General features: G+C 35.8%; 1 protein-coding gene across 13 annotated transcripts in view; it reads right to left on the reverse strand.

Annotated features, from left to right (window-relative positions):
- The window catches only part of MYCBP2 (MYC binding protein 2), a 178,670-nt gene that overhangs the window by 105,978 nt on the left and 58,500 nt on the right, over positions 1 to 14,192 (reverse strand). For 12 of the 13 annotated variants that reach the window (XM_039714668.1, XM_039714656.1, XM_039714660.1 and 9 more), the window contains exon 18: positions 7,756 to 7,863. The exons of the other annotated variant lie outside the window; for it this stretch is intronic. In XM_039714668.1, coding sequence (XP_039570602.1) covers positions 7,756 to 7,863 — 108 coding nt within the window. The remainder of the gene's footprint in view (positions 1 to 7,755; positions 7,864 to 14,192) is intronic. 13 annotated transcript variants of the gene reach the window in all.

Raw genomic sequence — 14,192 nt, forward strand, 5'->3', positions numbered from 1 at the left:
TGCAGCATCAAAGCAGATGTGAAAGATGAAGAAACTCTATTTTTAAACAATGTTCTATAAAGGTACACATTGGAAAAGATCCTCCAAAGCAGAAACTTCCCAATGAGGAGACAAAAAGAATCGGCAAAACAGAAAATGCAAACTTCAGAACCTTTGCTTAAAAGCCATCACTTTCATTTTTCAGGAAGGTAGCATTAGTAAGTAGGCAACACTGTAGTTAAACATAACAGGCATAGCCTAGTCTACCATTTCCAGCTACTACTCTTTAAGGAGTCTCCTTGACTCCAACTCAGCCAGGGAACCCCTGTTTTAAGTAGGTGACAATTACTTACACAGCTCATTTCTAACAACCAGACAACTCATCAAGAGCATGTCTATTTCCTGTCCGCTTCCATGCATTTTTAGACAACATTTCTGTGATTTCTTTTAGTAAGCATGTATGAGTTTAGTAAGTATGAAATGCATTACTGATTCCTAAAGTCAAACTGCCTTCACATTGGACAAAAGCACTGAAGTGCAAAGAGTTATTTCTAAATTTCTTGCAAGCTACCATCTTCTCCAGAAATCAGAATGTTTCCATCTTCTGTTAAACTACAGTCACTCTACCTAGCACAGAGAAATTACAGAAATACATGAAGCGAGAAATAACTGCACATAGAAGACTGCACATTCTGTGGTAAGCCTGAGTACTGCTCTATTAACAAAAAACTGATACAGGGAAACAGTTGCTTCTCAAAGAATTCAAGGCATTGTTAAATTTAGATATCTACTTAGAATTTCAACATGTTTTCCTGAATAATCATCAGTGGAAGTCTGAACTTCAAGACTTCACATTATTCCCTCTCTGAAACATAGTAATTAGACTTACAAAATTTTTTAATATAATTCTGCTTTTATACATATTGCTCAAATTTTTCTTTTCATTACAGAGCAACTGTTGATACAGTAATGTCATTTCAACACTTTCATTACATGCCAGTTTTTAAAAATCTTACTGTTTAAAGAATAAAGCTATTTTCTAGTGATTATTTGAGTATAGAAATTACATTAATCTGCAAATAGTTCACATCTGTAAAGAACAGTGAGTACAGGTACTAACGGTTCTGAAGAATTAGGTTTAAAAGCACAGGTAAAGTATCCCTTTGAAACATGCACTACACGCTGGATACGTGTGAAACGGAGACGTGGTTAAAAAAACCTGTCTCTCAGAATTGCCATGACATTTTTGAGGTTGTGTACTACCAGACTACACACAAATTAAAAGAAGTCTCTGAAAGTCTTTGTGCAGGTTTTTTTTAAAATTGGTAACAAAAGCAAACATAAGAAGACAGAAACACCATTGAACAACAACCCCCTCAAAATTACAGCTTTCCTCTTAAATTCCTTAAATTCTGTCTAAAGCGGCTCACAGTATTTTAGTCAAGTTTTACTACTTCTGAAATACAGCACCTTTGAACTTTTTATGCCTACTTTTGCACTGAACTATTATGTGCCAAAGTAAACCAGGAGTGGTTCTGGCAGCTGATATTGCCACCAAAATTATTTATTCAGCAAGCAGTTTGCTTACTGCTTCCCCATTTCATACAAGCTTTTCAGACAGGAGCAGAAAAACAGCTGACTATTCTGGAATCCTATCTGTGACCCCTGTATCTACTCCTCCCTCAGACACCGATGAATAATAAAAGATATGAGCTCCCTCACTTGAATAATCATCTATCAGAAATATACATGTCCAGTAAGAATGTGTCCTGCATACACTTCCAATGGAACACACTGGGCATACAGCAATCATGTCACTTATGCAGTCACATTAGCAAATGGTAGCAGCTGGTGTCTTCTGGTCACGTAACAGCAGAGCATCAAGTGATCTGCAGAAACTTAAAGGCACATGTGCATTTCTGCCTCACTCTAAGAAAAACATTCTGGCTTAAAAACCACTAATAAAAAGTTGGGATTCCTGTTATCTCAGCTGATAAATGTGATACTACCATTAAATAAAACTTGATTCTAGATATAGCCTCATTTTCTCCAAAGTTGTAAATGAAAGCATAACACAGTACTTCCCTTGAGAAAATACTAAACATTAGCGTGCAAGATGCAGAGACAAGTACCTTCACACTAAACAAGTTTTGCAATTACGTATCTGAGAAATAAATTTATTTTAAAGGATAAAGTTTTACAAAGTTGGCGCTTTCAATTTCCAAAGCCAACTTCTCAAAGCCTCTAAGAAGGCAGGAATAGAAGCAACTATCTTTCATACGTATCTTACTTTGCTCAAGTGTGAAATTTTTTGACTGAAAATGGAATTCCTGTCATCCTTCTTTGCATGGGTAGTAACTGTCTCAAGAATTTTGAACTGTTTGGATCTTCAAAACTTGATAAGCACTTGATAATTTATCTGTGGTGCAACAAAATCCCTGCAACTAAAACAGCTAGTTTTGTTTAGGAAAAAAAAAAAAAGGTGTTTTGACAAAATACACAAAGCCAAATAGAATATCATTATATCATTGCTTACTTTTAGAGCAATATTTCTGGACTACAGTGTCTATCTGTTACTCCATTACATGGCCAATACATATCATATTTTTCCAGCAGCACTGGCTAAGAGAACTTACACTTGGAGATAAGGCTGCAAATAAATTGGGTCAACCTCTTTCCTTCCATTACTTTCAAACAGTCAAAGTTTTTTAAAAAAATGTGAGTCAAAAGTGGATGCTGAAAGTTTATTTGCATGTCTCAAGGAATAACTAACTAGGGAGATACATATTTGTTTTTCTTCGAACAATTGTGCATTTTTTCATGCCATTAAAAGCAATATCAAAATAACTGCTCCTGAAAGGGAAGCATAAAAAGCCTACTGAAGCAGAGACTCTTCTTGTTGTATGCACTGAAACCTTTAAGCAGAGCCAAATTAGTACCTCCAGTGTTATCCAACGGCAGTACCACTGAACAGCACCTTTGACTCCATCTCTCTGAGAGAGAAAAAAACCCCAAGGAAAAGTACTTTCTGCTGTCAACACAGAGGGGTGTGCTCCATGAACAACATCAAAATGATGGGTTTTCATCTCTGATAGCTCAAAGTTGGGGAAGGAAAAAGTGAGAACTGCAAATATAACCAACCACTCCCCACTACCACTCAGAAAATTCTTAGACTATTTTCCTCCACCATTAAATGTGCTTAGAAGTTTTCTTGGCTCATATTGCTGCCACAAAAACCACTGCTTTCCAGGAACAAAGGAAAAGCTCATTCAGACTCAATAGCAAGTGAAGTAATAACTTTTAAATGAGACCTCTTCTGGCAAAAATCCCAAACCCAGCATCGTTACAGAAAGATATGGTAGACCCTTGCTTGGCCCAGACCAGAGAAAAAGCATTTTGTTAGTGTTCTCCAACAGCAAGGGTGATGATATTCCATTTCTCACCATCCATCTTTGGAGGACTTTATAGATGTTAAATACCCCACAGATGAAAAGCATTAATGGACTATGACTGTATATTAAAAATTCTTACATTGACTGTCTCTTCAGACCACATCACATGCCAACAAATCTTGGTTCTGTTCAGCAGCAATCACCCAAATAAAGCATATTGGTCAAGTTACTATTTAGTCTTTGTGATGTCCAACTCTCACAGGCTATTCTGAGTGCTGTAATTTACAAACTTTATAGACAACACCACTTCAACTAATCAGCCTGTGCCTGCAGCTTCTTGGCTGTCTACCCCAGGCTGCAGCTGAAATATCTGTAACCGATTTTATAGCTACAGTGCAGGGGGAAAAGGAATATACACCGGCTGTGGAAATCATCCATCCTATGAGGGCAGCACAAAACTAAGTCTGTTGGATTCTTTAGAGGTTGCTACAGAGCTCACATGAGCTTATAGGTGAAATATGATACACAGAGTCACAAGTGTATAACATGTACAATGAAGTGATAAGCTCACATTCTAGTCATAAACTCAGTCTTCGATGTAGGTTTTTCATTGTCAGCTGTCTCATTCCAATGAGTGCTTCAAACTACTCTGCCCTTCACATGGAATCTTAGACAGCCAAAAAATTAAAAAGTAAATTTCCAAGTTAGTTTTCTTGAACATCTGGTAATTCTGTCTTAGTGTTTGCAAAATGGTCAACCTCTATGTTGTTCCATCCATGCAGGTTCAGCTTCATCTAGTCTTAGTCGTTTTGAGGGTATTTGTTTCATATTCCTTAGAATGTTTACCACTACTTCCAAATACAGGAAAAAGGTGGCATTCAAACTGCTGAATCTTAGCTGACTCAAGAAGCTTACTTTGTTTTTTATTTCTACTTAGTTCATTTCTGCATTTGAGAAAATTTTACAGACTTTCATTAATCCTCTTAATGCCTTAAGTTTTAGTTTTCATAATTTCCAGATTCTGTACTGCATTAGTATATAACTCTGGACTTCATACAAAGTGTTAGCAAGTTGTCTTCACAGTTCAGTTAGACAAAATGATCCTTTTCCAGTCTGAGAACCAAGGACACTGTTGCAGTTTCAGGCCCAAAAAGTATAAACAGCAGCGAACTGAGGAGAGCAAACTGGGAGGATGGGACTTCACTACCTGAAGCTGAAATTGGACAATTAACCCCAATATGGAAATGGACCAGAACTTGTTAACATGTGAAAACTCATGACTCAAGAGTTCATCTTGAGTGGAGGTACAGCTGGGTTTTTGTATTGCCCAAGGTGTATCCCTTGAAGGCCTTTTCAATAAATACCTACTGTAAAAGTGTGAAAATTCACAACTCAAGAGTTCATCTTGAGTGGAGGCACAGCTGAGTTTTTGTATTGCCCAAGGGATTATCCCTTGAAGGCCTTTTCAATAAATACCTACTTTATTCCTTTAACACTGTCTAGCCTCTGTTCTACGTATCCTCTCTAGGCATCACTTTTTACTAAGATGATCAGTTATGGGAATCCACAGGGATTGGAAATGTAGACTGGACTTCATTAAAGAAGAAGGATGAAGCACAAGCTCATTTTTATTCTTAGTGCCAAACCATTCCATGAATACCAAAAATGTCATACCTAATCCCTTCTATTAATAATTGTGGAAGACACAGAAAACATTGATCAGGAAGAGTATGCTTAATTATTCAGTTTTTTGCAGTAACAATGTTCTTGATATGCAGACCCTATAAATGTGAAAAGAGTAAATGACAATGGCAAGATTTCCAAAAAACCTGTTGTTTCAATGAAACTGAAAGAGTTTTCAACTGGACAACCAAATAGAAAAATTCCACAAGTGACACACATGCAGGTTATTATGAAAAAATTCTTTATTCTGAGGGTGATGAAGCACTGCAACATGTTGCTCAGAGAAACAGAGGATGACCCACACTTGGAAGTGTTCTAGGCAAAGCTGGACGGGGCTTTGAGCAACTTGATCTAATGGAAGGTGTCCCAGTCCATGTCAAGAAGGTTGGGACTGGATGATTTTTAAAGTCCCTTCCAATCCAAACCATTCCAGGACTCCATGGTTTGACAATAGGTACAATTACATATCAAATACACTTTTTATATTAGACAATAATTGTCTGAAGAAGTCCTGAGGAAGCTGTCCACATTCAAGTTCAAATATCATTATCAAGAGAAGTTCTGCAGCTGCAAGCAGAGAAGGGGCAACCAGCAAGTTTAGTACCGGCCTTATCAGTATTACCAGCTGAACTAAACACTCCTTGCCCAAAGATCTCTAAGGTCTGATTGGTGTGAAGAAGACTATTATAGCAGAAACATCTGAAAGAAGGAGGACAGTCTGGAAAGCATCACATTCAAAAATAAAATAATTTGCTGATTTCAATGTGATAATGTCCTTTTATCTCTGCTCTACTATTGTTTTTACATTCTTCCTCAAGAAGAGAGGCATGCCTTCTAACACAAAAAATATACATTATCTTCTTCACACCTTGCCTGTTACTTGGATAATAACCCACTTCACCAGTTTTCCTTTTCCCTTTGGAATCTCTTTGAGAAGTTAAGGGGTATTTCTAGTTCCTAGCTGAATTTACAGCTGTCTTTTTAAAGTCAGTCTTCTGAGGCAGAGATGGGTCTAAAAAATTTACTTGAAAACCTCCTTATCTGTTTACCATAAGACACAAAGAACTAAAATACACTGAGTATTTCCTTCCATATAGCCTTCCTTAAAGAAAAAGAAATGTTCAGTTCTATAGGGCATATCTGACCAAAGTCTTCCAGCACAACACAGACCTTTATACTGTCTTACAGCTCCAAGAGGCAACATAAACCTCAAACTGACACGAATGAATACACCTCTTGTAAGGAGATACTGGATCTGAAATGAGTTCCAACAACTAACACATGCCAAAAAACACATATGGAGTCAGGACAAGCATGCTTCTTTATGGACTTGCCTGTGGAGTCAAGGGTTTGCAATACAACTAGTAGTAGCATGCAGCTCAAGAATAATAGCCATCAGCAAATTGTCACTCACATAACAAAACTTAAATTCAGTATGTGCTCTTTCAGCAGGCAACCTCTCCGGTGAGGTTATGATCGGAGGTTATTCTAAGTCCATCCAGACTTAAAGCTCAGACAATATGCCTTCCAAAGACTGAATGTTATGCAGATTTAAAGTAACAGATTTTGCTTTCATTTCCATAAAGTAAACTTAAGATTTCACAATCCAGTATGTTCATAACTCAGTAAGCCCATCACTCACATACACTGAAACTTTATCCCATAAGGCTTCAAACTGATATTCAGTTTGTTTGCACACATGCCAAATAAAATCAGTAACTTCCACTAATTCAACTGAAATGCCATACTAACTCTTTTTAATATTTAGGTATTCTTTAGAAAAGAGCTGAAACATTCTGACCATTTTTAGGAGCTTCCTACTTTGACCAGGTCTCTAACCTCCATTTTACATATTTATCTTGTCTATATAAATAATGCATGTAAAGGCACATCAATACATAGATATATACAAACTACAACCAGATTTGAGACAGCTCAACTTCAGTAAGTTCAGTTAGTAATATACTACTACTTTCTAAGAAACACATAAGTCATTTATATCTGAACAAACGGTATGCTTTGAAATTGAAGATACAAGAAACTGGCTTGCCAGACATACAAAAATGTCTGAAATACCAAGACACCTCCACAGCTGTACTCTATAAAACCATTTAACTCAAGAATAGAGAAAAGTGTGTATTTTGATTTATATTCTCCCCATTCAAAGTTACCAAAAAGTAATGTTTACATTATTTCAAATAGTTCACTCATAAAAAGGGCTTGTTGAAAGGCAATATACCTATGAGAAGATTTAGGCCAGAATTATCAAGCCTGGGACTGATATGTTTAAGTAAACACCCCAAATACAAAACACAAAGGAAAAAAACCACAAATGCAGTGCAACAATCTTGAGTCACTCTAACATGTTACGTTTCCTACAGTTAAAGAAAAAATAAAAATAAAGAACCTTAAGAATGAGACAGCATTAGAAATGACAGAAGACACACAGAAAGACAAAGGAACAAAGGATATTTCACCAAAAAAAAGGGGAAAGATGATGTGGACTAATGAACATTTACACATCTAACGAAAGGTCAACATTTAAATGCGTTTTCTTTCTCCTCAGGTAACAAGATACTAACAGGAAGAAAAGGCAGAACTCATTTTGCGCAGTTCTTTGAAAAGACAGATGCAGCATCTGGAAGAAGTGACTGGGAGGCTGGGCTTATTTCCACCCTAGTCAATAAGGAAGACCAAATACCTTTGTGCTTGTCCCGTTTATGCTTTAGCGGTGCTGGAGAGAGTCTGATTCTGGCTAGAGCCTGTTCTCGATGGTTCATAAAAATAGGACCAGGAATTACAAGGGGGCCTGAGGAGAAACATTTTGCACATGCATGGGAAAGCTCACAAAATGGAAACAGTGTGTTAAACAAAATTCAAATTAAAAGCAATGAAAAAACCAAAAAGAGTAATAATTATAAACTTGTTTTCTTAAATTCAAAAGACCTTAAAATATAAGAAAGTTGTCATTTCTGGATAACTTGTGTGAAAAACCAATAAACATTCCATAGTGATATTTTTACCTGAATTTCTAAGTATGCAACTGTACTGCAAGCAATGGAAATATAACATATACTAGAATAAAATCTGATACCAAATACCCATTATTGCCTTTAAAAGATAAAAAGAATAATTATCATGCCTTAAATTCTACAATATAACACTTAAAATACTGATTTGGAACAAGATCATAATATAAATACTAAATTTAAAAACCACCCTCATAAACTTGTTTGCAGTTACTATATTTAAGATGCAGAGTTACAACTTTTAAAGAAAAAGTTCCATGTTTCAGGAAGAAAGTTATTCACATCATATGACTCTTATCTACTTAGTAATTCTGAAATCCATTTATTTTGAAAATATTTTTCAATCTATTTAAAGGTCTTCAATAGAAGATTTGATTTAAAGAAAGCAATGATACATGCATTTAAATCTTTTTCCAGATTGCTTTTCCTTTTTAAAAATCTAGACTTAGGCAGTGAGGTACTATGCCTAATTGAGGCTGAGTGTAAGCAGGTAATGGACAAGCAATTTCTTTCTTAAATCTGTATTTCTCCTGTTTCATAGGTTAAGCATGTCACCATGAATTTTTGGACACTTCTTGTCCTTTCAGAAGTCTCATATTCAATGGAAACCATGAATCGGAAGCAACTAATTCTGCCAAGTGACACTCAGTTCCACAGGTTCCCAAATCCAGCCCCTCCAGAAACAGTAAACAAAAGTACCCCAAAATCAGGCTGTTGTGTTACAAACCCCTTATGCAAAACTTAGAATGCAAATATTCCTCTTTTTTCTGCAAATTCATTGATACTCTCATTCCTCAGCTGAACTTTATTAAGAAGACAGTGTAGGTTAACTTTTAATAAATGCCCATTGCCTCAGGTTTTCTGCTGTCAACTTTACACCATCACCTCCTTCACTAATACTAAACGGCATGGATAGACATCTAAGCAAAAGTTAGGCCAAATCTACATAGCTTAAGAACTTTCAGATGAAGAAACTCTCTTCATAGAGAGAAGCTTCCAAATTTTAGCATTCACTTAAAAAAACAAAATGAAAAATGCTTTAAAAATACACTACTGTCTAGCTTAGACGTCAATATGTGTTAGGGAATATAATGGCCCAAAACCTCCTCAGTCATGTTGTTTCTGTAGACAGCACAGAATTTTTATTTTTGTTCTATTGTATTCACTTGGACTATCACAAAACAGATCCTCTTACTAATTCAGAGCTCCTTCTCCTAATCAAGGATCATCATTTGCTTTTGATTTACTTTCATCTTGCAGATTCTTCCTTCAATTGTGTTGCTGTTGTGCTCCCCCTTTTCAGTCTCCTCTTGAATTCAAACTTCCATTTAACAGAAACATTTTCAGTAAACATTACTTTATGCCAAACCACTTGCTGTGTTTAATATTCTACTTTCCAGAGTTTTGACTTACACAAAAAATTACACCACATTTTGCTTCTTACCAAGTGAGGTGATATAGTGAGGAGTATCCTGAGGCACACCAGGAAAAGGTAAAAAGGGCAAGAGATGAATGACAAGCAGATTATGAAAGCTAAAAATGTCTGAAGGACAAATGATACAGAGGAAAGGTGAATAAAGAACATGAGAAAATAAGGCAAAAGTAGTGGGACTTACTGGAAAGTTTCTAATGAAATTAAAATCTGAAAAAATAGAGAATGGACAGGACAACACGACACAAGGTAAAGTCAGATCAGCCAAGTTGCAAAAAGAGATCCAAGGACTGCAAAGAGTGTGGCTTGAAGAGTGTAGATCTAAAGCATTTGTAGGTGGTTGACTGATCTCTAGATAACTTAAGCAAACATTGTGAAGCTCCAAAACATGCTTGCACAACAGTGCAGGGAACAAGATACAGCCCTGAAGGCAGCCTTTGGCATTTTAGTGCGAAGAGCAAAGACAACAAAAGAGAGTATCAGGAGGACAGAAGGAAGTCAAGTACAGTAGGGTGAGCAAAAGAACTAAAGGAGATTTGTAAGACAGAGGATGTTTAGTAAGCATAAGAGGCTGCCAGCTCCAGCATGGCCCTAGCAGACACCTGCTATTAGTTTCCAAGCTACTCATCTGAATCACACTCTCCTACTCAACATGACAAATCTGTAACAATCTAACCTTCCGACCAATGCAGGATTTATCTTCACTTCTGGATATTCCTATATACTATACATTTACCATTGTGTAAAAGAACTTGAATCAAAAGAAAACTTAAATGCAACAGATTGCCTCTTCATAGTAATTTCTACCCAATTCCATGTAACATGTCTGTTATATTTGGCTCTTTGTGCACGCTAAATCTGTAAAATGATCATAAAAGAATAGGAAAGTACAAACATGAAATAAAAATCTACATTTTGATTGTATTGTGATGTCTGCCCCCTTGGTCATATGCTGGAAAGGTGAAAAACACCTGCCTCTCCCACCAAATAACACAGGCAACAAAACACTACAACAATTCATGGAGACCATGAATTGCTTTCTGCTCATATCTGAGGTCGCCTGAACGAAGGGAGCAAAATTTTCCACTAAGAATATTTTGGTGGAACAACCCAGTCATGCATTAAATACTTCCTTTAATTTGTTAAAAAATGCCTGCTGAGTATTATTTGGAAAACTGCTTCAGAAGCCTCTAAGATAGATCTGCATGGGGAATGACAACCTATTACTAGTCTCTACTTTAGAAGATCAAGTGACAGAGATAAGCAAAGAGGAGTCACTGGTAGACTACAGAGCTATTTTAAACCAGTCACCATATGATGCAAAATGACATTCACTCTCTCCCTTCACAGCTGAGCTGAGACACTGAACAGCCCCAGTTGAAATGTCAAGACTAGCTTTCTTTTCTTGGTCCAGACTTTTCAAAATGGACATTGTTTTGCAGGAAATTCAAAGCATTAAAAGTATATTTAACCACAGAAATAAGTTAATTTTCTCCAAATAGAATGCCTTTATTAAGTAATGCACTGGACTTCAGAAAAATGTACACAATTATTTCATTCTACACGCACTTAATATGCTTTGGCATTCTTGGTCATCTAGGCTCTTGGACACAACTATGTAGGAGTTTAATGTTTCATTTTATATAACACATACTTTGATTTCTCCTAATACCTCACCCTAAACAAATGCTATTTGGCAAGCTGTGATTGCAGGAGATTGAAATCAATTATCTCAAATGCTGACTTCTGCCCCAGTGCACTGAACACAGCAGACTACCTGAAAAAATAGTACATGATGACACATACATACAGAAAAGCAGTATAAATTCAGGTTGCAGAGCTAAGTGCTAGATTGGATCACACCCTCTGTTGTAAAAACCTATTTTTAGCTTCTTAAAAGAGAGCAAGCAATTTCAGGGGGGGGGTATTTTTGTTGGTTTTTTTAGTAATAAAACAGGAAGCTAAAACCCTAATATAGGAAATTAGGCATCCTAATAGGTCAACAGGTTGCAAATTTTGAGAAAAATATTTCAGAAAATGGAATTAGAGACAAATGCTTCAGTTCAGTTCCACTAGAAGCGTAAAACTTTATAGTGAGATAATGTCACCCCTATAAAGCCTTAAAGGAAACAAAATTTAATATTCTTATGAGGCAGGGCTAATAATTATGGTGCACGTAAAAAAAAAAATCTATATTTTTCCAAATATGACTAGCAATTTATCATTAAGGCAAAAACACTCATGGAGAATGTCATGTGCAGGCACTAAGGTTAATTGCAGTTTGCTTCTTTTGTTCAAAACACTGAAAATAAAGACAAGATACATGTCTCTCCCTGTAGTCTTAAAAGCAACATTTAAATTGTACAAATCGGGTGTGGAAGAAAAATTAAGGCCTTTTAAAGGGGAAAAAGAGATGCACACCAGCCAACACAAGCATGCAGGGAAATGTGGGAATAATAAAGAGAATGAGATGGAAGTATGGTTTATGATAATCTTAATTTTGACCCTTTCCCCCTTCTGAATACTTGACTTCATATGTATTGTTAAAAAAATATAAGATATTCATTTCCACATATAAATACATGAAGTAACTTAAAAGAGCAAATATTAACCAGAACCATGTCATGGTGTCTACTACAAATCTGATTTGCGAAACTATAATATAAGTATTTTTACTCTAAACATCATTTTTAATAACAACAGTTAGCTTTCAGAAAGGAATCACAGACACAAGTGCAACAATTTAACTTCACAGAACCATACCTGATGGTCATTAGGGGCAAAAACCTACAGCTTTCCTTGAAAGCATGCTTAAAAAGTCATGTGTGAGTTTCAAGTGAAAAGGTAACAATTGCTTTTGGTTTGCTTAAAGAACATTGAAACAAAAGTAATCCTGAAAGCATCAAAATAAACATTTAATTAAAACCATAAAAAGAAGCAGCACAATTATTTACTAAGTAATATTGCACTTAATATTGCACTAGTACAAATAGTTCTACTGCGTATTTTGGTATATGTTGAGCAATGAACAGACAAAGGGATTCCAAGCTCAGAGTGGCTTGTGCAGATGTTAAAAAGATTTGCATGATACTTAGCCTACCATGGTAAAACTAATCACTGAAGTAACTAAATCACTTACACTTCAGGAAAATGAAAAAATGCCCAAATCTAGGAAGCCTCAGATTATATTGTCTTAAAACAGAGCTGCTTGGACTAAAATTAATCAATTTTCTATGGGTTCTTTGTTGTTGCAAGTAGGATAAGACTGATGAAAATTAATTTTCCTTTTCTGTAGGGGCATCAAAAGCTAAACCTTGCTTAATTACACACCAAATCTGCATCTCAGTAATGATCATTTAGAAGTTTTTACAGCATAGCCTGAGAAAGAGCAGTAGTGAAATACCAGTGAATCCTGAGAGCACTTATTATCGCTGTATTGAGAACCACTGAGAACAATGTCTGTGTTTTTTAGCTTATTAAATATAGTTTAAAAAGCTATTTTAACGTTCTCATTGCCCTCTGAAAAAATACCCCAGAATTATCTCAAGTGATAAATTTAAATTGACTATTCCAACTTCTATTACTGCAAATACCAATCTGAAAAAGTAAAAAGTGTCAAGAACAGCTTTCAAGATTAGCTCTCTCAGAAAATGCTAGTCTTAGGTTCATTACATTAATTGCACATGTGGCCCACAGATTTCTGTAATCCATTATGGCAATTTAATGCCCCCATGATGAAAAAAATAGTATCACAGGAAAGAAAAAATAATGAACAGTGTTCTGAACATTCTAACATACAAAACTTCCTCACTGCCACAGAAAATAATGAAGTGCAACTGTTTCCATATTCATCTCACTATTCGCATCAATACTCAAACCAGCTTGAAAAACAAAAACCACTTCACCATATGGAAAATCAGCTCCTTCACTTCTCACCAGAGACAGTGAAGAGCTGAGATAATTCCATCAATAATTATGTTGAGATATTATGATGTAGCACAGACGCAGTGATGAATACAGCTGGCTTTATTTCTCAGAAGGTCATACACCCAACTCAAAAATGTAGAATTGATTTTGAGCCCTCTTCATTGCTTATCAGAGTCACTTGTGTGCAGAAGAAAGCAAAGAACAATAATAAATATTATGGAACTTACAAATTTTTTAAATAATTGATTATCCCAAACAAACAACTTTTTACCCACAATTAAAGGATCTATAATTTTTCCACCAAAAGAGAATTTCTTTCTTGAATACAGCAACAGAAATAACTGATTCGAACCATAAAAATTATTAGCTGGTTACAACTCCATCACAAACTATAGTTTGTGACTCATTTCAATGTAAGAAACAAAGAAATCTTCAGCATAAGCACTTAAAATTCCTGAAGTTACTCAGTGTGCTGTTGCTGAGCAGCTTGTGTACAGGTCCCTTAGACCAGAGGCAGGCTACTTGGATCATGTGTAGAATTGATTTAATTGCTTGTGGAACTAACATTGAACCAGGTCATTAATATTGAAGTTATTAACAACTACTACCCAGAACATTCAAATTCAGAGTTAGCATTTTCAGATAAATGCAAATAAAGAAGAGCATTCTTCTTCAACACAAGAGACCACAAGTGATATTAATTTAAAGGATCTATAATTTTTCCACCAAAAGAGAATTTCTTTCTTGAAT

The sequence above is a fragment of the Passer montanus genome, unplaced genomic scaffold, assembly GCF_014805655.1.
Source record: "Passer montanus isolate IOZ18808 unplaced genomic scaffold, ASM1480565v1 scaffold30, whole genome shotgun sequence".
NCBI lineage: Eukaryota > Metazoa > Chordata > Aves > Passeriformes > Passeridae > Passer > Passer montanus.